This window comes from Varroa jacobsoni, unplaced genomic scaffold, assembly GCF_002532875.2.
Source record: "Varroa jacobsoni isolate VJ856 unplaced genomic scaffold, vjacob_1.0 scaffold_1346, whole genome shotgun sequence".
In the NCBI taxonomy this organism is placed as follows: Eukaryota; Metazoa; Arthropoda; class Arachnida; order Mesostigmata; family Varroidae; genus Varroa; species Varroa jacobsoni.
In genome coordinates this window covers 84,104-106,680 of record NW_019214248.1, presented here as the reverse complement: position 1 = coordinate 106,680, position 22,577 = coordinate 84,104, and the positions used below count along the sequence as shown (strand labels likewise).

The 22,577-nt window shown below is 39.2% G+C and overlaps 2 protein-coding genes and 1 long non-coding RNA gene across 8 annotated transcripts; 1 reads left to right on the top strand and 2 right to left on the bottom strand.

Moving 5' to 3' along the window:
• Nucleotides 1–26: 26 nt before the first annotated feature.
• Nucleotides 27–5,154, top strand: LOC111269028 (uncharacterized). Its single transcript, XR_002685518.2, has 2 exons — nucleotides 27–176; nucleotides 3,609–5,154. It is a non-coding gene; the product is annotated as an uncharacterized LOC111269028 (long non-coding RNA).
• A 4,164-nt stretch (nucleotides 5,155–9,318) lies between these two features.
• On the bottom strand, nucleotides 9,319–14,377 carry LOC111269025 (uncharacterized). 6 transcript variants are annotated; one of them, XM_022848331.2, is made up of 4 exons: nucleotides 11,940–14,377; nucleotides 10,762–10,876; nucleotides 10,326–10,461; nucleotides 9,319–9,729 (listed from the first exon to the last, which is right to left on the bottom strand). In XM_022848331.2, the coding sequence occupies exon 1, from the start codon at nucleotides 14,336–14,338 to the stop codon at nucleotides 12,740–12,742; it is 1,599 nt and encodes a 532-aa protein (XP_022704066.1). In that variant the 5' UTR covers nucleotides 14,339–14,377; the 3' UTR covers nucleotides 9,319–9,729; nucleotides 10,326–10,461; nucleotides 10,762–10,876; nucleotides 11,940–12,739. The 6 variants fall into 6 exon arrangements, with proteins under 6 accessions (XP_022704066.1, XP_086828042.1, XP_086828043.1 ...); XM_086971916.1 differs by having other exon boundaries at nucleotides 10,341–10,461; XM_086971917.1 differs by lacking the exon at nucleotides 10,326–10,461.
• Nucleotides 14,378–15,601: 1,224 nt separating this feature from the next.
• LOC111269029 (uncharacterized) lies at nucleotides 15,602–18,805 on the bottom strand. The gene is made up of 4 exons (XM_022848343.2): nucleotides 18,460–18,805; nucleotides 17,119–17,565; nucleotides 16,743–16,970; nucleotides 15,602–16,557 (listed from the first exon to the last, which is right to left on the bottom strand). Exons 1-4 carry the CDS (start codon nucleotides 18,529–18,531, stop codon nucleotides 16,489–16,491), a joined length of 816 nt encoding a protein of 271 aa, XP_022704078.1. The 5' UTR covers nucleotides 18,532–18,805; the 3' UTR covers nucleotides 15,602–16,488.
• Between the last annotated feature and the right edge of the window lie 3,772 nt (nucleotides 18,806–22,577).

Below are 22,577 nucleotides of genomic sequence, written 5' to 3'. Positions count from 1 at the left end.
CCATGAAGCGGGCGCTTTGGCTATAACGGGGTAAGCAGAATACAAAGTGCTGAACCATTCATCGTTCTTATCCGTGCCCTTCTTATCCGTTGCCCGCGCAGCTATGCCAAGGTGCTTTTATTATCTTCCACCTATCGATAGCGCTGCTACAGGCCATCACTATGGTTGGGTAAGAGGTAATTGGACAACCACTTTTTCCTTCGATATGATTACGCCAGGTGTTCTTACTAAATACTTCGCGCACCCTAGAGTTTGCGCCAAGGCGATCTTGAGCACAAGTACAAATCCAAAACATAATTAAGTTAGACAAATAGTTATTGCCCTGATACTCACAGTTCGTGTACTGACCGTGTACCTGTGGATTCAAAAGATATCGCTCGAAGCCATTTGTGCGTTAGGTAGTCATGGTCTAGACCTCGATTGCAGTATTCCATTTTTAAGTGAATGATACGTAATAATTTACCTAACATTAATTTTCTATGTACAAAATATTTTCAGTTGTTTATCATTGAATCTTTTTTAAATAACAGTTTAATATTTACAGACTTTAATTTCCATATTTTCCTTAATTGAATAAGAACTTTTATTCTAAAAATTATGAAATATATTAAAGCGTTAGCTCCTTGAAGTGCTATATAACTACTGCGTTCATTTCGTTCGATATTCTTAGTTCAGTAAATACGCGCATATACGTACATCACAAGCTGTAGGTGAATGTAGAAGTAAACTTAATGGTTAAATTCAGAATTATATAATCTCGTTTTAAATGACTAAACCATATGAAATAAATGAAAGTAATGAATGCATATGTAACAAGGCTGACATCAATTTGTACAATCAAGTACGAGGTAATTTTATTTAAAAATATATAACAAGGTTTTGTCCCATGTTTTTTTTCAACATGGGCACTAACAAGTAAGGTCAATTTAGACATCTTTATACACTTGTTTGGTCAATGGACTCATGTTCAGACGGTAGACAATATCCGGCGACGAAATTGGGCATTTGGACGTTCTGTATATGTTTCTATATATCAACACTATAAAGCACTCGAACCACACTTCGTTACTCGTTATAGGAACGAAATCATTTTGGCAACTTCAAGTAGACATTTCAATCACCATAAAAGGAGCATGTGGCAAAGACTGGTATTAAGCCTTAGGTATTGTGTAAAATAGAATACAACATATAATGTTGTATTCTATTTTATACAATACACTTGAGCAAGGCCGCAAATGGCACGCACGTGCCCCTATGCATCAATGCTGTAGATTCAAGACATTAGCACCTTGTTCGGTGTTACCCATGTTAGACAGCTTAAACGAATGATCTGTCATTTTTCAATTAGGTTGCTTTCAGCGGCGGTATAACGGCACGTAAAGCTTGTAGCATCAACATAAAATCTTGGCCATGCTATTAGAGTTGCTGTTTTAGAGTATGTATGACTCACCTTATTCTTGGAGAAAGCTTTCCTGTAGTGCAACGTTGTTTATGACACCATGTATGTAATGCTGATTCAATGGGTTTATATCAAATTGAAATGATATTTGCAAAGAGAAGCTTGAGTGCTTAGCGTGTAAGTCAAAGCCAAAAAAGGATACTTATCTATGGTTAACCAAATAAGCGGTTCCCAATTGCGAATTGGCAATGTGCTAGCAATAGTTTCTACGGATTAGTCTAACCTTTCTTTAACGGATTAAAGTATCCCAAACCACCGTAAAACATAATGGCTTCGTGTAACCTCTGTCCTCTTCAAAAAAGCCGCGTTTACGATAGGAGTAGAATAATATAGTGTTGCATAATCTTCCAGTTTTCAGTACTTGTCCACGATTGACTTCATGCAGTGAGATTTATATGTGATCAAATGAAAAGTGCTTTGAATAGCTATGGATCACTCCTCTGTGCGACCTATAACCTTGAAAACTGTTCGAAGGAATGGCTAAGTCAATCTCTGATTTGGCCGATGAAAGAAATGGCGTCTATTAAAAAAAAAACGAATAATCAACACATCGATTCATTTCAGCATTTTTCAAAATCGGCATTTTCATTATTTTGTTGTTAAATTAAGAAGCAGTAGCCAATAAGAATTTTGTTTATTGACCAAACGTTGGTATAAATAACAACATTAACAAGAGTAAACATATTAGCTCAAGTAGTTTAAAGTTGCTCTTCTAGGATATTCTTAAAATTAGGTGGGATCTTGTGGGATTAACAAACGGGTTAAAGCATGTGTCATCGTCGAATTACGCGACTTCAATGAATCTAAAAGCAGTTCTTGAGTAAATGACGCTTAGTGAAATGGCGCCTGGACTTTGTATCATAGGTAAAAATTGATTATAACGTATCATAATATATTCCGTTGTATAGCGACGCAAGAATATTACCAACTGTTTAGGTACAGTTATAATCAGATTTTAGTCATTCGAAGCAACATAACCTTGTATTTAGGCTGCAATCTGTCACAGTTGTATGGACGTATGTATATTTAGTATTTTTTACTTCAATCGGTTCAATTCTTTTAATTTACCCTCGATCATTCTTAAGTGTGAATGCATCACACAAAACGTCAAGATCTTCACTATCATTTTTAGGTCTCTCATACGCCTTACAGAATAATACCAATCATAAGTGTTATTATTTAAAAGAACGAATCTTGTTCACGATTTACTTCATTAACAGTTAGCGCACGCAGCCATACGCATAAAATAAAGTAAAACAGGTAATAATAGAACTACTGAGAAAAAGCGTATCGGACCTTCAATAATAGAGTGTTAAAACTTGCCTTAATCATCGCGAACTTTGAAAGGACAGTCTTATCAATTAAGGATATTTAGAAACTAGTGGAAACTCGGGGTGTTCGAAAGCTTTTTTTTTTTTTGTTGTTAGCTGAGACACTTACTGCACACAGTGAGCTAGAAAGAACGCATTGGCTCTGTGAAGTATCTCCGAAACAATGACAATCTCTGTGGGTCGGTTTCGAAGGTACGCATGTGGTTCACTTATGTACTAACTGTTTCCGCCGCATTACTGTACGTCGGGCTACAGCGTCGTACGGAGCATTTCTAACGTCTCTAAAAAGCGCGAAATACAAAAGTCGGAATTGAACCTGCTACTTGGGAATGATCTTGATCTGTGGCTGGGATTGCGGTCCGTGTATCATCGTGCGAAGAAAAAAATAGCGACATCTACGACCATTCCAACGGAGCTTCCTCTATTTCTGTTGTCTGCAACAAGGACATTATGACAGATGTTTTCATTAGTGTTTTATCGACGCTTTGTATTCGGTGGTGGAAGCTGTACTGTAAATTTAATTTCAACAAACAGCTCCGTACTACGTTTATTGCCGACAGACTGGCTGATAGCAAAAAAGCTACGAGTGAGAGAATATGAGAGCATAATAATATATATTATTGAGGAGCACATAAACCATCCGAAAAATCACGGTGTAAGGCTCAATATGCATAAGCTCTTTTATGTTTTCACGACTGACTTGATCTGCCGGATTGAATTGGGTGTCGATTATGGTGCTTTAAATACTTACGATCTGATAATGGGTAAGATTTTCAAGTATTTTTCGTGTTACGTACAACTCAGTTCTCTTGTTTCAGATTTCACCTCTATCTTTTGGATTTCTAGTTACGGCGACAAATAAACTCAAAGAGACGATGAAGACTCCTAAAGGATGGACTGCGCAGGACTGCAAAAAAAATAATTGATGCAGGGTAAAAGAATCCGAAAAAAAGACGTAATGATCTCCTTCTATTGCCTACGGACGTCAGGTATTCACAGTTGGATGACAGGCGTCATGCTGAGAGCAAGGACAAGCCATGCCAAGAATTGCAAGGCAATATTAAACATAAGAACAAAACCGGCTTCGAAATCCAACAGGAGCCTACCTACATGCCTGCCATTATCAGTCTCAAATTACACTCATTTGCGATACTGTTGGTTAAAGTAGCTCTTGAAGATATTTACATTTGAATTAAATCATGAAGTTAGTAGCTTGATTTAACTAACAGCCAAGATTCATCAAAGGATAAACAACTCGGATTGGTGGTGCAATATTGACGTTTTCAGTGTCAGATTATCTCAAGGCATTGTGAACTGTGGAATAAAAACGCAAAAAAGTTTGAAAGACTTTGGATAGTGCGTAGAGATTGAACGGCGATCTTGCTAATTAATATTAATGATAACCTGCAAAAGCATGAACTTAATTCTTAAGCTTAATGAGCGATTTTCGTGGAAAGAAATCCTAACATACGGACAATTTAATGAACGGATGTGTAAATGACAACGACAAGCCTATTTGTACGCTTGAAACCGAATGATCTTACCGTCACTCTCACGCACGTAGTTCACATGAAAGCAGAATACTTTGAATGGCTTGCAGAGTCCTGCAGGCTTTCTCAAAGGTTAGGTTGGCCTTCTGTGTTCTGACATTTCATCAAATGGTTGGCCCCATCACGTTTAGACGCGAGTAACGAGTAACTGTATGGGAATGAGGTTAATACAATGGGACAACAAACGTTTAATTTTTCATTCATTTTGATCAACTACTGGTGAAATATACTAATAAAACTATTACATATTTTAGTTTCATGAGAAAAATGCGGCGTTTGTAGGCAGTATAATTTAGAGCTCACACATAATACTACAGAATCTAGGCTGTTTTTTTTACTACGCGGTAGCATTTGCATGGAAGAGTGTGCTTATGCTTATTGAAAGGCATTATTCACTGTGTTAATCACACTTGTATATAATATATAAGCGTATGTTATTGGCAACGCTTGAACCACCGACTTCTTTTCAGATGCGAGATATGGTATTTTGCAAAAACTACTGGTTCAACTAAAAAAACCGTCTGCAAACGTCCAAGTAACCACCAATTACCGTTTATAAATATTCATGTGTGGAGGTTAGCTCAGTAGCTGCTATTTGCGCCTAACATACGCGGATTTATGGTCCGATATCGGCAAATGTAAAGACAAAATAGGTGCTAGAATAACAAACCTGACAAGCAGAAAAGGATTTTTAATTATCGTTAATAATATTAGAGATAATTAAAAATGCCTCAAGTTCTTTGCATAATGAAAAAAACGTCTGAATCTAGAAGGTAGGCCAAATGGACCGCAGGTAACTGCTGAATAAAGAATATTAATTCACAAATACTATGGTGACTTAAATCATGATAAAGCATAATGTCGTTCAGTCCATCTAGGTTATTTTGGATAAGCTTCGGGCTGTCAATATTCAACTTCTTCTTTTCGGTAATTTCGTTCAGCCGCTTGCTTTTGTCACGAGTTAGCAGTCCGGGTACCCCATAAACAGAAAATGTCCTTTAATTACCTCTCAGCACTTCATGCAATGCACAGCTGATGCCCACTAACGTCTTTGCGTCAATACAAAGCAAAGAAAGACCCTCTCCATCAGAAAAGACACCATAAACGAGGCAAAGTCATCCTTTTTAGTGACGTTAAAGCTTTTATTGCAAAGGTCTGAATAGTAAATTCTCTTATATCTTTAATATTCTCTAAGACTCGCTTTTGCGGACTTGTATTTTTTCAGTCACGGGCTACTGAAATTCATAGAAGTTCACCTGTCAGAAGCAAACTGAGAAAGGTATCTAGCTGGGCAAGCTCTTCAACGCTATACCTGAAAATTTAGAGAATAAATAAATTAGTTTAGGGGGTGAGAGAAGGTGATAGATAGAGTGATAGTTAAAACATAGTTAATTAATTTGTTTTTAGGCCTCCTGTGAAACTCTGCACTTTGTTAGGTAGAAATAAGCCGCTGTTACTTTCTGCCAATTTAACAGATAGACAACATATGCAAACGGGCATTATAGACAGGCAAAAGTGGTCGCCGCTAGCTTTTGCAGTAAACTACTATGAGTCCTGAAGGAGGTGTTGGAGTTGAACACTAAAATACACGGTGTGAACTTTGTTCCCAAATCAATGACCCAAGTTTTTCTAACTCTTGCTACCTTTTATCGACCTTGAACCACTTCTAAATATTCCTTTTATAGATCGATAACAGGCGTCATATTCAATTGGTTTTATCTTTTTGAGTACTTATCACATTTTTTGAATATTTACTAAAAGACATACTGTTGCTTTTACCGCCAAGACCTGTCATTGCTGTTATTCAATTTACAAATACGTAGTATTTCAATAATGAAATATAGAGAATCTACAAAAACATGGTTATTTTTATTTTTCACTTAGAGGAAGAATATTATTGGAAAAGGAAGAAGTAGCTAAAACTAGATGACATTATGAGTACATAAGATGATCGAATGGTGTATTTAAAAATATAAGCTGTAAACTATTGATGAGCTTTTCATTCAGTTGATGAATATGGATGACCATGTCTCGATTGAAAAATTTTAAAAGATTGCCGTCTCGAATGCACTGCTCCGTCTGTGAAACAGCACTAGCTAACGTTATCAGAAGCCGCATGTGGGGTTTCCAGTGTTCATAGAAGGTATGAGAAGCCTGAAAGCACATGAGGAAAGTGGACCCGCTTTTTTCAAATCGTGGTGTAAAAGAATAAGGATAAGGATAATTTCATAAATATTTCGGATTTATCTTTGTTTTCGAATATATTGTAGGTAAGTGTAAGATAAGATATACAACTTCTGCTTTTGGTTTGGCTTAATCTCACACTAGCATCGGTTACCGAGAATAACGGGTTGTTTTGTCGACCAAGTTTTACCCAGTGATTCATTAGATCGAATTAATTTGAAAACAATGTAGACGAGTTATTTATAGGTATATTTATATAAGTCAATTATTTAGGTTCCTTTTTGTTGAGCTCTGCAGCAGGTGGAGCCTATATGTGTTAACATGAGCGCGTAGCACTGGCAGAATAATAAACGATTTAATAACAATTCAAGACAGCTAAACAGGTCAGCAGAAAAGATTATAGTTCAACATATTAATTTATAAACCTTGCAGATAAAGGCAAAAATACTACCTAGCTTGAACTGACCAAACTCTCTTAACTAGAAACCTTAAGATGCACTGGGCTTTAAACCATGTAACGCTGCCTTTCCTTAGGATCCCAAGCTTCGTCTTTAGCATAGTTATATCTTCATGTAATTAATCGTTCTAATCTTGTTGGTTATCGAGGAAAAAGCAGTTGTATGATCGCCACTCACCCTGATGAGCTTGTTTCGTTAACAAAAGTATATTCTTTTTGCCTATATTTATAGGAAACAGCTATAGAAGAAAGAAATTGCATTTTTTTTGTGCTGCTAAATCCGCTGAACACATTGCCTATATGGAGCTGTTCCTTAGTTGAACAATGCCAAGTTAAGTACGGGGATAGGAAAAAATAAAGGTGTAAATATTCCTTAAATGTGCTTCTTAACTGCTGTAGAAAAAGAACTTTGATTAAACTTCCTCATCTGCCACGTTGATTTTGTAGCTTCACAAGTATTTGGGAGTGGCTCATGAATGTGCACAGTGATGAAGCGAGCTTATACGCTTCATCACTGTGCACAAGTCTTCATCAAGGCGCCTCTAGACTATTAACAGCATAATCTCAGCGTCATACAATAGAATAGCAACCTAAGAACTTATGTGCTTGTTGAACCATACGTAAATACATGGATGGCTAAATACAAGGTATGTTCATTGTTTGAAGTAACTAAATGTAAGTTTTTCCTATTTTTGCTTCAACTGTGAACTTACCTTTTGCCGCCCGCGTTTTTGCATGTAGCACAAAAACTCTAAAACAGGATCCATGTTGGTGCATAGTTTATGGTATAATATGAAGATTACCTGCTCTTGGCTCGCTGATCGATTTATCAGGTCGAGCTTTCAGCAAATACGCTTTCAGTTAACCGATGCAGTTCAATCCGGGCCCTTTTGATGAAATAATAACCTTCAACCTATTTCACAAACAGTGACCTTTAACCTATTAAAAAATTAGGAAAAATGTGGTGTAATATCATGTTAGTCTTTTTCACTGAAAGCTAGTGAAGTCTACGGGGTTAAGCTTGTACAGTAATATGCCTGCTTACAACTGTGTGCCGGCTCGTGTTGATGTTTTACAGATTTACCCTGATAGAAATTACATTGACGTTCGCTAAGATGATGCTCAGCCGTGGACTGGAGTCAACTATAAGAACACATGTGAAGCTTGAGCTTGTCTTCACTATTGGAGTTAAAGGGTTTGATGGATGAATATGTACGTAAGTGTTGAGAAGTTGACGACATTTCATAGATAACCGCATTAATATCTACTGGAATTAGTTTGTCGGTTCACAAGCGTCCTTTGATTTTTCTTGCCGAAATCTGCACGCGAAATATTTAACTGGGGGATCGAGGAACTGCAGAGGCAATCCCGTATTTCTCTCATATGCACCATTCTAACCTGGTTAGGCGATAGTATCGACCTCCGTACCAAGTTGGACTGTCCGGAAGATGATGTACTAGTACGATACATTCGGAACTAGTCTCTACAGAAGCCATTTTGCTATGTGGAGCAAATAGGAGCTCTACAATAATAGGGAATATTGGTCGCTTGCAAGAGACCTATTCTAAGTAATCTCCGTAATTTATAAATTTTAGCAGTTATCAAAAAAAAATAGTTATTTCCATCCATTCTCGCGATCTTTTAAATTTTAGCGGGTGTCGTATTGCGAGAGTTTTCAAAATATCAAAGACTTTGCCGCTGGCGATCGTTAAGTGGGCATTCATTCCCAACTTTCTATTCAGTACAGCTATTAAATTATAGACCAATACTCACAAACGCGATGCTATTCTATTCAATGTGCTATTAACGTGTTGTAGTTATAATTTAATCATCAATATAAAAATATGAAAACATCATGACCTGTTGTGTTATTTAGATTGTACGAGCCGCCACAAAAATGTTTAGTAGTTAATATATGAAGTAGTGATAGGTTTTCACATATATCTGAGCAATGGCCCTACTGAGAAGTTCGGATTTGTGGCTGAGACTCACTAAAATGACACATTCTGTTAACAACCAGTCTTGGGTAGGACAAATTATTCATTGAGACAAACGTAGTATCACACAGTGGCATGAACGTCATCTGGTACATTTTTTCGTGATCAGATGAACTGTTAACATTAAGGCGTACTCAGCTTATCTTCTACAAAAGCATGAGATAGAAAATCAACTGCGTATGTATGTCATGGTATTTATAGTATAAACCCGTCGTATTTACCGTGCACGGATGCTGGACATTAGTTGCTTGATGTAAAAACGTTGAAAGAATACCATCAAGACGTTCAAAGAAATGCTGTTGGTAAATGAAGTTATTTCATAATTGACGAGCCTGAACTATTTGACTTTAGGTGACACACGTTTTTATTCTACCCGAAAAAGTTCACGCAAATCCCTATAACGTTATGGAGCAAGTTGTGCCACCTGTCATTGCAGAATTGAAACTTGTAAATGGATCTGCATCATTACATTATGAAACAGTTCACAGCTGACCACACGATCATTGTACATATATAACACTAGAAGTCATTTATTCGTGGATACTATGGGATGATCAACTCCATTTTGCTTAAGAACTTTGCTCTGCATGTTGCGAACCCAAACTAGGCTTGACGATTTCGTTGGCTTGTTTCTGGTCTGTTTCCCGGGCTCTTCATGTGGGTAGACCCAAATTATCTTCGAAGGGCTGCTTGCTACTCTCGTGACAAGAGCAGAGACCATTAGACATATAAGTATTCGAAACGCAAACATCTGAAAGGCATGTTGGATCAGTTGTCGTTTGCTCTATGTTATTATTATTATAACTTCATTACCTTTAAGCTCGTTCGTCTGTAGTCAATCAAAACAAGCGCCTGGAGTACGAGAAAGTCTGCTACTGGGAAACATCCAATAATATAACTACACTATAGCATACATATGTGTCGGCTAATATTCCAACATTACGAGAAAGATCGGTGAGTTAAAGTGATGGTGTATATATATATATATATATATATATGAAATACAAAATCGACAATGTTTTGCACTTCGAGAATGGTTGTCGACCCATCCATTGCTATTACCTGTTTTGCTATACGTACAAGAAGAGGAGCACTTATCCGTGGTACCTTAGACGAAGCCGCTTTCCCAGAAGTTCAAATGATACGTAACTAGTAGGCTCGGTTGGATACGATATTTACTGGCCGTATTTGTTTTTACTATAAGGTTTCAAAACCACTGCAGATCAGCCTATTACAGTTGCTTAGCTTCGTATATATTCCATTAAAATTCGACCTTCGTTGCTGCATATTACAATTCAGAGGAATGTCTAACTTTTTTTGTACATCAATTAATGAAAACCTAATTACCTTAAGCATAATTACCGAAGTGGCTGTGAACGGGAGAGAAAAAGTTTGCGTACGCACGTGCTTATGTTTTCCTCAAAAGCACAATGGAGTTCGCTTGAATTTCCAAACAGAGAAACACCTAACCTCAAACGGTTACCTGGACGAAACAAGGACATGTTTGCATGTGGAATTCTAGCTAAATTAACTGGGACTTCACACCTAGAGAATTTTTTCTACAATCATATACTACGTAAAGTTATAATTTAGATGAGTCATTTTGACTATCAATTGCGACTACAGCCGGTGGTGTGTGGACTACAGAATATGTGCGAAATTAGGGCAGCTTATAGTAGCTATGGGCAGAAACAATCACTAGCTACTAGTCAGCGTCTAGCAGCCCTATATATAACATTTTAGAATTTTAAATTATAAGGAAACGTAATAGACAAATACTAACGGAATTCACAACTCTTCATTGGGCATGGTTCTTTCTGACAGAACGCTCACGATTTGGATAATGGACTGATGTCGAACCAGTATCCCAATAATAATAGGGTACTCAGGTTCTTAGACTGAAATGTGTGGAATCATTCTTATTAGCTTTTCACGTAAAAGTCGAGCTCAACTAATGTGTTTTATATCAATCATATTTCTTTCTTTCTTTCTGAAGTGATCGAGATGTATATATATATATATATACATGTGTTCTAGGTTTGATTGTTTGAGTGTTATAGAAACGGTACGTATTACAACAACTACTTGTTTCATTTTTCGACCAGAAACCAGAGTGACATGAATCAGCTATACATGCCCATCACTTCAGAAAGAAAGAAAGAAATATATAAGCACAAAAACAATTAAACTACTTTATAATAAAAATTACAGGCTATATCCGACGAAATGATGCACCACTCAAAAAAATTATCGACTTATCCCAAGTCGACAAAATCCCGAAAATTAAAGGCCATATGCAACAGTGCTTTCTATAGCAGACATTTCGACACGTATTTGCGCTCAAAAACCTCCTATACGCTAAGCAAACAATTTAGCATTTCTCAGTTTATCCTTTTCCACATATTCTTCTTGTACATAAAAAAAAAACGCTTCGTTTGGCCTGTCCACAGAAGATTGATCGCTATATGAACCTCCTTGAAAACTTCAACAAGCGCTACTGGTTGTAGCAGTAAAAAAACTAAGCATAAACAAATTGAGCAATGTTCAGTTCACTCTATTCCAGCTCTCAGAGTGTGTGGTATTCAAAAAAATGAAGATCGATTTTACGGTGGCGTCGTACTTCCAGGTGAATACCTATCGGAAAACCATTTAGGTATTCGTCAGTTCTGGTGTATAAATCTCTGAACGCGAAAACCAGTAAATACCAATTCCGATGAGCCAAGCACATTTAAGCCCAAAGTGCAGGGTCGCTGACCACAAGTTAAATCAACCAGATACCTCATTCCTGATTTAAATATTCTTTATTGAAAAAGTATAGTGCTCTCTGAATTAACTCCTATGACATAGCCAATATGTATTCTAGTTCTCAGTAATAAAGGCAAGTTTTAGTTAGCTACTAACTTACTCTGGCAGATGCTGCTATGAATATTTGTGGTAGATGCTCCCAATATATCTACTTACTGTAGTTGGTAATTTACAGCGTTTGTGCTTCCAGCTCTCAAATCTCAGCCTCCTGTTGTTAGAAACAAGCTCTTTCTACGTAGTGGGAAGTAACGCAACTTCACGCTATCCTGCTTGACCCTCAATTATAGATGCGCTATTTTCTTTGTGTTTTCTTCAACTCCTTTTAAATTGTAAATTATGCCATAGAAGGCTAAGTTTTGCAATACGACGACGTTTCACTTATGCCACTGCCTTTCACTTAGTCATTTCGATATTTTAAACAGCTTATCCGTGAGCGTCCAGTGCTTACATATATACGGGCTCCAATAGGCACACCATCAAACAGTCTGTAGATTTCCGTGGTTTTACGAACACCAACTCACCGTTCGTCTACGAATGAGTCCACACTACGACTCAAAAACTCAACGGTTGGGTAGTATGTAGAGAGTTCTATTTCACTATAAATATAGAATAACTGCGAGATATCGATTGTCCGTGAATCCGTCAAATCGTAAATCCATGGAAATGGCTTATTGAGCAATAGGGACTCGATGGCAATTCGTTTTGATTATATCGTGGTGGTTATCTAAAGGTCTGCATTCTAAAGATCAACACCTTACAGTATGTTTCTATTGTGGATGTGTATGTGGCCAAAATTAAGATAAATACAATATAAAAACAATCCACAATACAGAAACAGTAGAATTGATCTTATATTTGAACCTAAAAGCCTTACTCAGTGCATATTTTAACAGCACATTATCGGGTACCCGAACGCTGAAACCGTGCCTCACATTTTCAAAAGATTAAAATCGTTTTCAAACCGTTGCAGTCCACTTTACGACGTGCTCTTGGGCAGGCTTGAGTTCATCGTATAGAGTTCGGTAGACGACCGAACTTAGAAAGACGAGGTTCAGAATCACCACCAAGAAGACGAACAGCTCGAGAGACATAAAATGATTTTTGTGAGCACAAGTCCGACGAACGATCACAGGGTTTGGTAACATCAGCTGATGGTGTATGATCATCTCGGGCCGTTCATCGTACACTCCCGATAAACTGGAATTGCTTGAATTACGAGACACAACTTCATTGAGGTCTGAAGGCGTAGCAGATTTGACACGCGGCAGGGAAGTCCCGCTGTTGCTAAACTGAACTTTCTTGACACCAGTGAAACGAACCACTGGGAGAGTAGACACAGCTGGCTCGTTTATGGATGAATTCATGTACGTGCAGGAGGGCCTGCGCGGTTCCCTTAAGATTGACTGATTCTCCTTGCTGCCATGAAGAATTTCATCTTGAGCGAGCCTTTCTGGAGATGGCGGAACTGATGACGGATAAGAAACTTGCTGCTGGGAAGACTTGGCTGCATTGTAAATCATTGGTACCATTAGTAGGTCCTGCGAATTATGACGGGAAGGGGTACGGGCGACATAGACTTGAGGGCGAGCAAGTCCAACTGCATTTTTGGCCTCAATCCCTTCCTCAATCGAGGATCCCATTGGTGAACTTAAACTGGACATCTGCAATTTGACATCGGCCGCGTTAGATAGTTTCCCTATTTCTGGCTTGAGGTTCGTCACACAGGCCTGTGGAGCTTCCATCAAGTTGGCTCTTTGGCCTCCATCCTTCAAATTTTCCGCTAATGTGTCAGGTGGTTGCAACGTCGATGGAGTGCCTGGGGATGAAACAGTCGCAGCATTGTTAAAACCACTGTTAAGCATCATTGGCTCTAAGTTCTTTAGTAACATCGGTATTTTCATGGGTATCGAGCCTGCAGAGTGGGTTTCAGGCGGTACTACGGTCTGAACTTGAGCAACAGCCGGATTTAAAGTAGACGTTTGGGTGGGTAAAACGCCTGCACTATCACAGCAAGTCGACGTTGGAAGGGATGCTGACGTCGGACTTTGAATTCGAGGCATGCCTGAAACCGCAGGCAGAACAGGAGCTGCTACCGGGGCAGGGTCCGTGGTAGGAACCGGACCCGAAACTGAAGCTATTCCTGAGGCCGGTGTAGACACTGGGGCCATTATGGCTGCAGGGGCTGCAAACAGTGCAGGGATAGTCGTTGTTGCTAATGTTGACGCTGGAGACGGAGTCGTCATTTCGAAATGCACAGAAGATGCAGAAACAACCGGTGGTAGCGCGGCAGGCATAGGTAATTCTATATTGGTACTTCCTACGATAGGAGGAGCTCGAAGAGTTCCTGAATCTTTTGCTGGGGGTAGAGTACTCACTGCGGCAGTATTTGTTGATGCCGTAACATTTGAACAATTTCGGGTGTTTGCTGATTCTTGATAAATGTTAGACCATGAAACGGCCTTTGACATCCCCTGTCCAGGTGCTTGTGCTTGTCCAGAAGCCACATCTGCGGGTCTAGCTGGAACATCAGTGGATTCTTTATAACATGCTGACATAGACACCCCATTGGTGTTCGCATCTAAGACCTTCGGACACTGTGTTGACTGAAACTCTTGTTGATCATTCATAGCTTCGTCGTTATGAGATCGAAATGAAATGACCAAATCAGATTAGTAGTATTTAATTCAATGCAAAATACATTTATAGTATTAAAACACAGCAGACGTATTTCAAAATATAACCGTTGTAAAATACGGGCAGTCCGAATGTGATTTAAACCAATAGGATTTTTCAAATGGTTGAGCATACATTCTATTGGTACGGAGACTGATGGTCACTGAACTCAGTTTACCGAGCGTATATCTGTTCGCTAACTGAATAGATCGATAGTGCACTGAGGCCTTCGTTAATCGGGTTTGTTAGTATACGAGTGTGCGCTTTATCAACAGCTGAGACAAATCGAAGACTGCGTCTGTGGGGAACATTACATTTCGTACGCTTTGTGCCATTATATGGTGAACGCTAAATTTGCCAATGCTCGTAGCCTGGAAATCATTAAGTGCTCAAAAATTGGTAAGCTGGCTTTATAGGTCTATTATGGATATCACGGATACTTAGCCCCACTGACTACGCTAAACAGCGTGTATATATCGGCAGAGTAAGTGGTAGAGTAACGAAGCCATTAACCGACAGAGCCGGAGACCCCCGCCGACAAGGGCGATCAAATAAGTTTACCATGTAAACTTATCTGAATCATGTAATGTAATGCGATGGCTTACAAAACAGATCTTTTAGTGTGTTTAACTGGGTGTTTTTTTCAGTCTAACAATGCAAAGGGTTTCGTACACTAATACAGCAGATTATTAAGCGCATGAGGAACAGGGAACAACTGCCTTCCAGCCCACATCGACACGTTTTAGGAAGTAGATATGGTGACTAAATATAATATTAGCAATATTCTTCCCAAGTAGATGTAAGTTACAATGGTGGGAATTTTAGGAAAATCTATCTTGCATCACAAAGCTTAAACCAGCAACAGCTAAAAAACAAACATTGAATTAAAATAGTCTAAAGTAACAGAAAAAGGCGTCATATTCATCGTAATGAATAAGAATACCTTATTCAAATACTGTATAATTGAAGAGATATCCACAATTCTATATTGATGATGCTCGCTTTAAGGCCGTTACAGGTAAGCAGGTCACGATAGCATAGAGCATTACACAGCAAAAGCTGGAGAGAGGTTCCATTGTATAAGAGTTTTTTCAAATAGAGCAATAAAAACTGTATTGCCGAATATTGAACACACAATTATAGGATTATATGTGCATATATGTCCAATTTATTCGCTTCATAATACATTCATATCCAGCGTGTATAGCGATTTGTTTCCGGTCGGCTTTGTTTTTACAACTATTCTTCGATATAGACGTTGTCTGTATTGTTATTAGTCGTGCGTTTTGAAATGCCTGTGCTATAATTATTTTTCGTATATATATATATATATATATGTATGTATGTATGTATGTATGTAAATCCATCTAGGAACGAGCGCATAGCTCATAAGCAAGCGTTTCAAAGACTATATATCATAAAGGTCTTCTGTTAATAGAGCAGTTTTATTCAACTACATATAATAGACCAAATGACGTTCGTGAAACGTAACGACAACAGGATGCAAAGGGTTACGGTGCATGCATGCATGCAGGGAGTACGAGTCCTCAAAGTTTCGTCGTTGACGAGCACGAAATTTAACGAATGTACGCCCATATGCACGATGGACCACATATAAGTCGAAACGTTAACTAATGTACAAGTAGAGGTCTTGAAACATTGAGTGCATTTCTGCTACATTACCCAAATCCCTTATGGGATTCATCTAACAAACGCTCTATGCAGTTTTAGACTATATGATTTTATGGCGTTGCTTGATAGTAGCAACCTAGATCGTACGAATACAAGTTCGAAACACGCTCAAACGGGCGGTGGCTTCAGCTTTCACTGTCAGAAGAACGTCGATGGAAGATTTAGTTTTTTTCACACCAGGTAGCTAAGCTATAAGTGGCTAGCTTGAATACTTGATCTGGTTAAGTAAAATAGCATAATAAAATTATTATTTCTCGGATGCTAATGAATCGTTCACCGTTCAGAGATTCCGGCACAGCACTCTGGTAAATTATTCTTCTCGGGCTTAGCAAATTGGCCTTTACCATCTCTTGTTCCGGTCTTGACGGTTGCCACCAGTCCAACCTCCGTGATTAACGTTGGTGTTCACCTATCGGGTTATAATTGGTAATGAGTTTCACAATTTGATTTTGTCAACAGAGACGGTTTAAGAGCTCACGGCAGCTTTGCGATTTTTGTACAAACTGCTATTTCGGTACTGATGAGCGAATATGAATGAGAATTCTTTATACCACTTAGAAAAAGATGATAAACGCTTTTTGTTCAGCTGTTTACCTGCCAACCGCCACGTACTCTCTCATCACCGCTCGAATGTCCTCCAGACCAACTACTCTGACCCTGGTCTTGCCATTCTCCATGGCCACTTTTATGCGCTGTTGGAGAGTGTACGACCTTTGGAGCGGATGACCGAAAATGGGCGCTAGCAGGATCTTCATTGGCAGTTCCTGGCTCGTTGGTGTCAACCTTTGCTCGGAAACCATGCTCATCGGCCACATACGACACCTTCAACATCACGATAAAAAAACACGTTCGATACGTGCAAAGTTCGTGCGGCTACGAATGTACCGTTGGTGTAGACCCTCTTCGATAATCAAACAAAATTCAAACACGTACTTAAAAAAAAAAGGAAACAAAGTGAGCACATACTTACCTTCCTGCTTCGTCCATCAGCAGTCATCAGTGTATAGTATCCCGACACCCTGCCATGTTCATCAGTTTTCTCCTCACGAGCAGTGGTTGCATCATGTGAATGTGTCTGGTAGCCGAAGTGGTACGGCCTCCACTCTTCCGCACCTTTCCAGCCACCTCCGTGGCCTCCCTTCTGATCATCTGACCATCCGCTGCCAAAATGCCCGCTTCCGTACTGTTTATTACCTCCGATTCCACTTGACGATCCGCCCTGACCGGACCCATATTCGCCACTGGACCAACTTCCCCCGCCGTGACCAGACCCATATTCGCCACTGGACCAGCTTCCCCCGCCGTGACCCCCAATGCTGCCAACGACGGGAGGCCCGACTTTCTTAAACGACGAACTAAAGCCCCCGCTATCTCCGTCATGCCATCCACCACCACCACCACCACCACCACCGCCATTCTACATAAATTGCGTGCAGAAAATCGAAAATTCACAGTTATTATGGCGGTGTTGTGTCAATAAAACTGGCTACTTCTTCAGACGAAGCTCGCCGGAAGCAGTCATATTGTGTAGCATGTTTAAATAGAAATAGTGTTTTCCACAGTCAGTGTGCATGTGAACGAGACTGAGGTTTCCATAAGGCTTATTTTTTAGCTCAAGTCGTTATGGCGAGGCTGCATAAGTGTTGTACAGAGATTCCAAAGCAGTGTAGGGTTTTATCAGGTCAATGCCGCACACGGCCTGAACATTATCATTCATGGAACTAAATATGATTTAGAAAATTTGTTCGATTTCGTATATGCTAAGAATAAACTAAAATCGCCCAAAAAACATTTTTCTAGCTAGCTTCCTAATCACTAACTGAATATCTTGTATGTAGAGTGCGCTCTATCTGTGCCCCTGATCAACGAATTATGTATATGTCAACACACTCTTCTGAGCAAATAATTAAAAAAACGTGAGTTTTCAAGATTGTCAACGATTAGTGCACTAATTAATATGAGAGTGTACTTAATTCGAATTTACTGAAGTGGAGCTCTTTACATTTGAGCTACTTGCGAGATCTTTTGATAAGTCAATAAGGTAATTCTGCACGATATGAATGATATCGAAGTCTGCTAAAAGCCTCTCTCGCTTAGGAATTTTCTACTGACCTTTCCATGTCCACATACTTTGTTTCATTTTGAAGCCTTTGGCACATATTTTACGTACATAGAACGTGTTCTCATTTCAAGAGCCTTGGAACCTTCTCTGCTGTTTGACGTACTTGCTTACAATTACCGCACTTTAAATTTATTGGCTATAAACTCAATCGTGCAATCATAACGTACTCGAGAAAGCTAAAGTTCTTACGTGTCCACAGAAGCAAACTGGAATCATAGTAAACTCCATAAGTACAGTGATCACTACCACAGAAGGCCGCATGGTATGTGGTCGATGATGGCTTTTTTCTGTTCCAAAGATTACGCTGCCACTGTTGTATTTGCTTGCCGCTACCCCAAGACGGGGAAGTTTCTCGACGAACTTAGTTTTAGTTACTCCAAATTACGCTGTGCTTCTTCAGCGCCTAGGTCGCTCTGATTTTCGTTCTTACCTCTAGACACAACAGAGCATAACACAAGAAGCAACTATAGGAAACCTGCCTCAGACAGCTAACGCAAGAGACTAATGCTTGCCTCGTTGACCCCCTTATATATATATATACATAGCTGTATAGGTGCGTCTTACGCGACATAACAGCTTCGTATATGCATTTTTGCTGTTTACCTGGATGGGCTTAATGGAACCACAGGGACGGGGGACAGGGGACGGGGGGTCCTTTAGGAGAAATTGCGATTGCCACCAAAATGTTAACTAAAGGGGCAAGGGCAGAGTCTCACTAAACTGCTAAAGCGCTTACTAGGCAGTGACCGTGGTGCTTCTGAGGTGAACCAACTGCTACTCAGACAGGAAAAGCGTATGCGCTGTGGGGTACCGACCACGGCTTTATTTGTAGCCGGTACCGCCCTACTTGAGAAATCTACCAATGCGTCATCAAGGGAAGACCACAAGATCACTGCTATCGACGATCAGTCATCAAGAAGCGATACAGAAGGAGATCACCTTCTGCGATTTAGCCTCACACAAAGCGTCGTGGAGCAGCCGCAGCAATGCCAGACATCACGCGCTTGTTTAACAGCCTGCCATGATGGCCGTGGTAGTGCCACGAAAATTCTTCTGCACGATTATTTATGCGTAACTGCCTACGTATTATCCACCATCATAATCAACACCAGAGTCGTAGTCACAACAATAAGTGTAATTGTTATAGAACAACAAATACATCGGTCCACAGGACGTCATAATAACCGCAATACTGAACTAGTAGGACGTCGATATCCTCTATCTGTGAGGTGTGAAATATCTCGGTGCAATTCTAATCTGAGTAGCTCTGACAGAATGGCCGTTGTTGTCTCACAGAAGATGGTCCGACGGTTGATAGCGGGTGAACGAATCAAATTAATGAAATAGTTAAAAATATATGGATACGAGAGAGTGCTTCGTACCGGTGCCCGATGGTTATGTCCGATCGCAAATAGCTCGGGATGGTTACATTGCCTACCATAAGATCTACATATTTGCTTTGACATTTTCCGTAGAAGTGTTTTATGATAAAAATGGAAAACGTTTGCTGTCAATACAAAACTGTGATACGTATGAGGAGCCAGCAATCGCGATGAGCCCGATAAAACGACGGAATTAATGGGTCTATACAAACCTACTATCTATAGACATTGTGCTATTTCTGAACAGAATGGAACTTTTCATTTGTGAAATGTGGCAGAAACCGTTTCATTGGAGCGCCAACTCAAGCAGGAAGCTCTGCGTTTTATTTAGTTTGTTAACACGTTCTTAATTAAAGACGTTTTGTTACTCTGGAAACCGAGAACTGGTATATGCATGCTGGTCAATTTAACTGATTTATGGTCTTCCTCTGTGAACAAACTACAGTTTTCCTTAGTCGATCTGAAAGCAGCGATCCTACGAAATTGAGTTTTTTTATTCGTAGTTGTGTTTGAACCCCGGGGCATTTCCATATGCGAGCTCAATGTGTAAGTCAACAAAATGTCCTAACTTTCAACCGGTCGATTCCAAATTTTCTGGGGGAGGAATTGACTTTGGCGTGCAAAGTTGAAGACAAACGGATAAAATTTCCTCTAAAATTTGTGCATTTTGATCCAATTTTTTATTTTATGTATAAACAAGTGGTAATAAAAACTACAGACGGTGCGCCGTGTTTTTTGTTCGATGGCTTTTAATTCTAAAAATCTATTATTTTACAATAAGTGCGTAAATCACAAGTATGCATACGCATTGAAGATTAAAATAGCAATTAAAATATATACTATCGCATTCGATGCATTCGATGTTTGTTATAGATTAAGACTAAAACATACCTTCTCCCTGTGAACTTACTATAAAATTTAAATAGCATAAAATAAATAAAATTTACAGTCACTTTTATATGCAATGAATTAACATTATGAAGTATATACGATAAATCGTACGGTTTATAATAAATATGTGTGTGTATTGAAAAAGGTGGACCAGCTAAGGCTGGAAACCTCGCTGTCATTTTTCATGAGCATTGAATTGATTAAAAAAGTAATAAGAGAGCAATGGACTATTTAAACAATTACTAAAAAAATTCTATATTTTTTAGCCAAATTGTCATATGCATATGCGCACCACTGTAATAAATCTCTGAATAAAGTGTGTCATTGTGATAAGTATGAGTTTTCAAGTTTTCATTTTTTGTTTAATTGCAGATATTGGAAAATAATAGTCCAGTTTTCTAAATGCTTCATGGCAACTGATAACAGTAAAGAGCACTGATTTTAAATAGCTAAAGTTGTTCACGGTGCTGTGGGTGGTGGTCCCATCTAGTAGAACCTATTTTTGGGCCGTGCATTAAATAAAAAACTTCTTGAATTTATGTAAGGTCATTCGTTTTCCTTTGGGCACATTATTGCACCCTTCAATCGGATCAATCCTCAAAATACTTTCAGATCTGTCTTCCGCGTATACACTATATATAACAGCCAATAAATATGTGCCATGAAATCTTACGAAGGCTGTGCTTATATTGTCTACAACTTGTGGACAGTTCCGGTGTCTCATACCATACTACTACTCCTTGATATTTTGTCATTTCTGAATAATTATGTTCGAAAGTGTGACGACCAGATAGAATTTTATGGGCCGAGACGTACAACAATCATAGCTCCAGCTGTTCTCGCCCGTTTGTAACGAAAAATGAAGGTCAAAGGACTAATTCGTCAGTATCAATCTCTTTTTCCCAAGTAGCCTGGATGTTGTTTAGTAAAGTGGTGACTTTATTTCCACTCGGATCTTCGATGATCATTTGTTACCGTTGTGATACAGTATACAATACGTACATAACGGATGAACAAATGCGCGTACAGATCGCGCCGGTATCGCACCGGAGAGAGAAAAGCGCTGGCTTTTAATGATGATATGAACCAATGGAACAAACGAGAACTGCTTCTGCTTGACTTCACCATTGGTACCATGGCATCTAGTTTTCGCGTTTGGTTAATAACTAGCCGCTCATTGCCAGTGACTTGGCAACGTCGGATCGTGGTTGTATCGTATGTTGTAACTGATGCCTGCTTCCAGATACACCCACGCGGGAGCCTTCACAGCAACGATCCAAGGCTTCACAGGGGCTTATGACGCTGGATTTCATCGAGTCAAATTCGGCCAGGCTTTGAACATCTCAGTGAAAACCGGGCTCTTTTGCCGGCGTTCTCTTATGGCAGCTGTAACAAGAGCTATTTTTCCTCTGTGGTATGTCTCTGTGTGTGTGATTAAGAATTATGATCGTTTGTTTAGTAGAGGCAAACCTGCGGGTACGGATACCCTCACAAACGAATCGGCACCGAGTTCAGCAAAAGTGACAGAATAACAGACAGATGAACAACACCTGCAGCTACAGAAGCGGATTCGGACGCCGATATCGTTTGCTGTCGTCGGTGGTTGATATGCAAAACGGTATTGCGGTCTTTGTTCTAATGGGGTAATGAGAGGGACCGGCAACCATTTCGTTTGAGAGGTCAACTAACATTTACCCGGCCTGGCCCGCTGTAAATAGAATTCGATTATTTTATGTCCCTTAATAAGATGAATTTATCGTAGCCCCTTTTCACCACTTCCGAATATTTCCATTCGCAATTAAGCAATAATATTGTCAATAAAGAAAATTCATGTAATAAAGAATTTTAAGCAACTTAGTAAACTGAGCGGAGAAGTCTCATATTTGTTAATGTTTAGTTATGGTCGCCGTAATATTCTCAGATAGATTATTGCAAGATAAGAGAGCACTTGTTACGTAACATTGATGTAGTCGTAGAAAAAGTAGTCATTCGGTGGCCTCTCTTTGTGTACCCACAGTATTGGTTACATAGGAA

Bases quoted from the DNA above. Each gene is read 5' to 3' on its own strand.
- LOC111269025 (XM_022848331.2), bottom strand. From the start codon at position 14,338: ATGTCAGCATGTTATAAAGAATCCACTGATGTTCCAGCTAGACCCGCA.
- LOC111269029 (XM_022848343.2), bottom strand. From the start codon at position 18,531: ATGCGGCCTTCTGTGGTAGTGATCACTGTACTTATGGAGTTTACTATG. The intron at 17,566-18,459 runs GTAAGAACTTTA...CAATTTATGTAG, and splicing joins CAGTTTGCTTCTGTGGACAC to AATGGCGGTGGTGGTGGTGG. The intron at 16,971-17,118 runs GTAAGTATGTGC...GTGATGTTGAAG, and splicing joins CTGATGGACGAAGCAGGAAG to GTGTCGTATGTGGCCGATGA.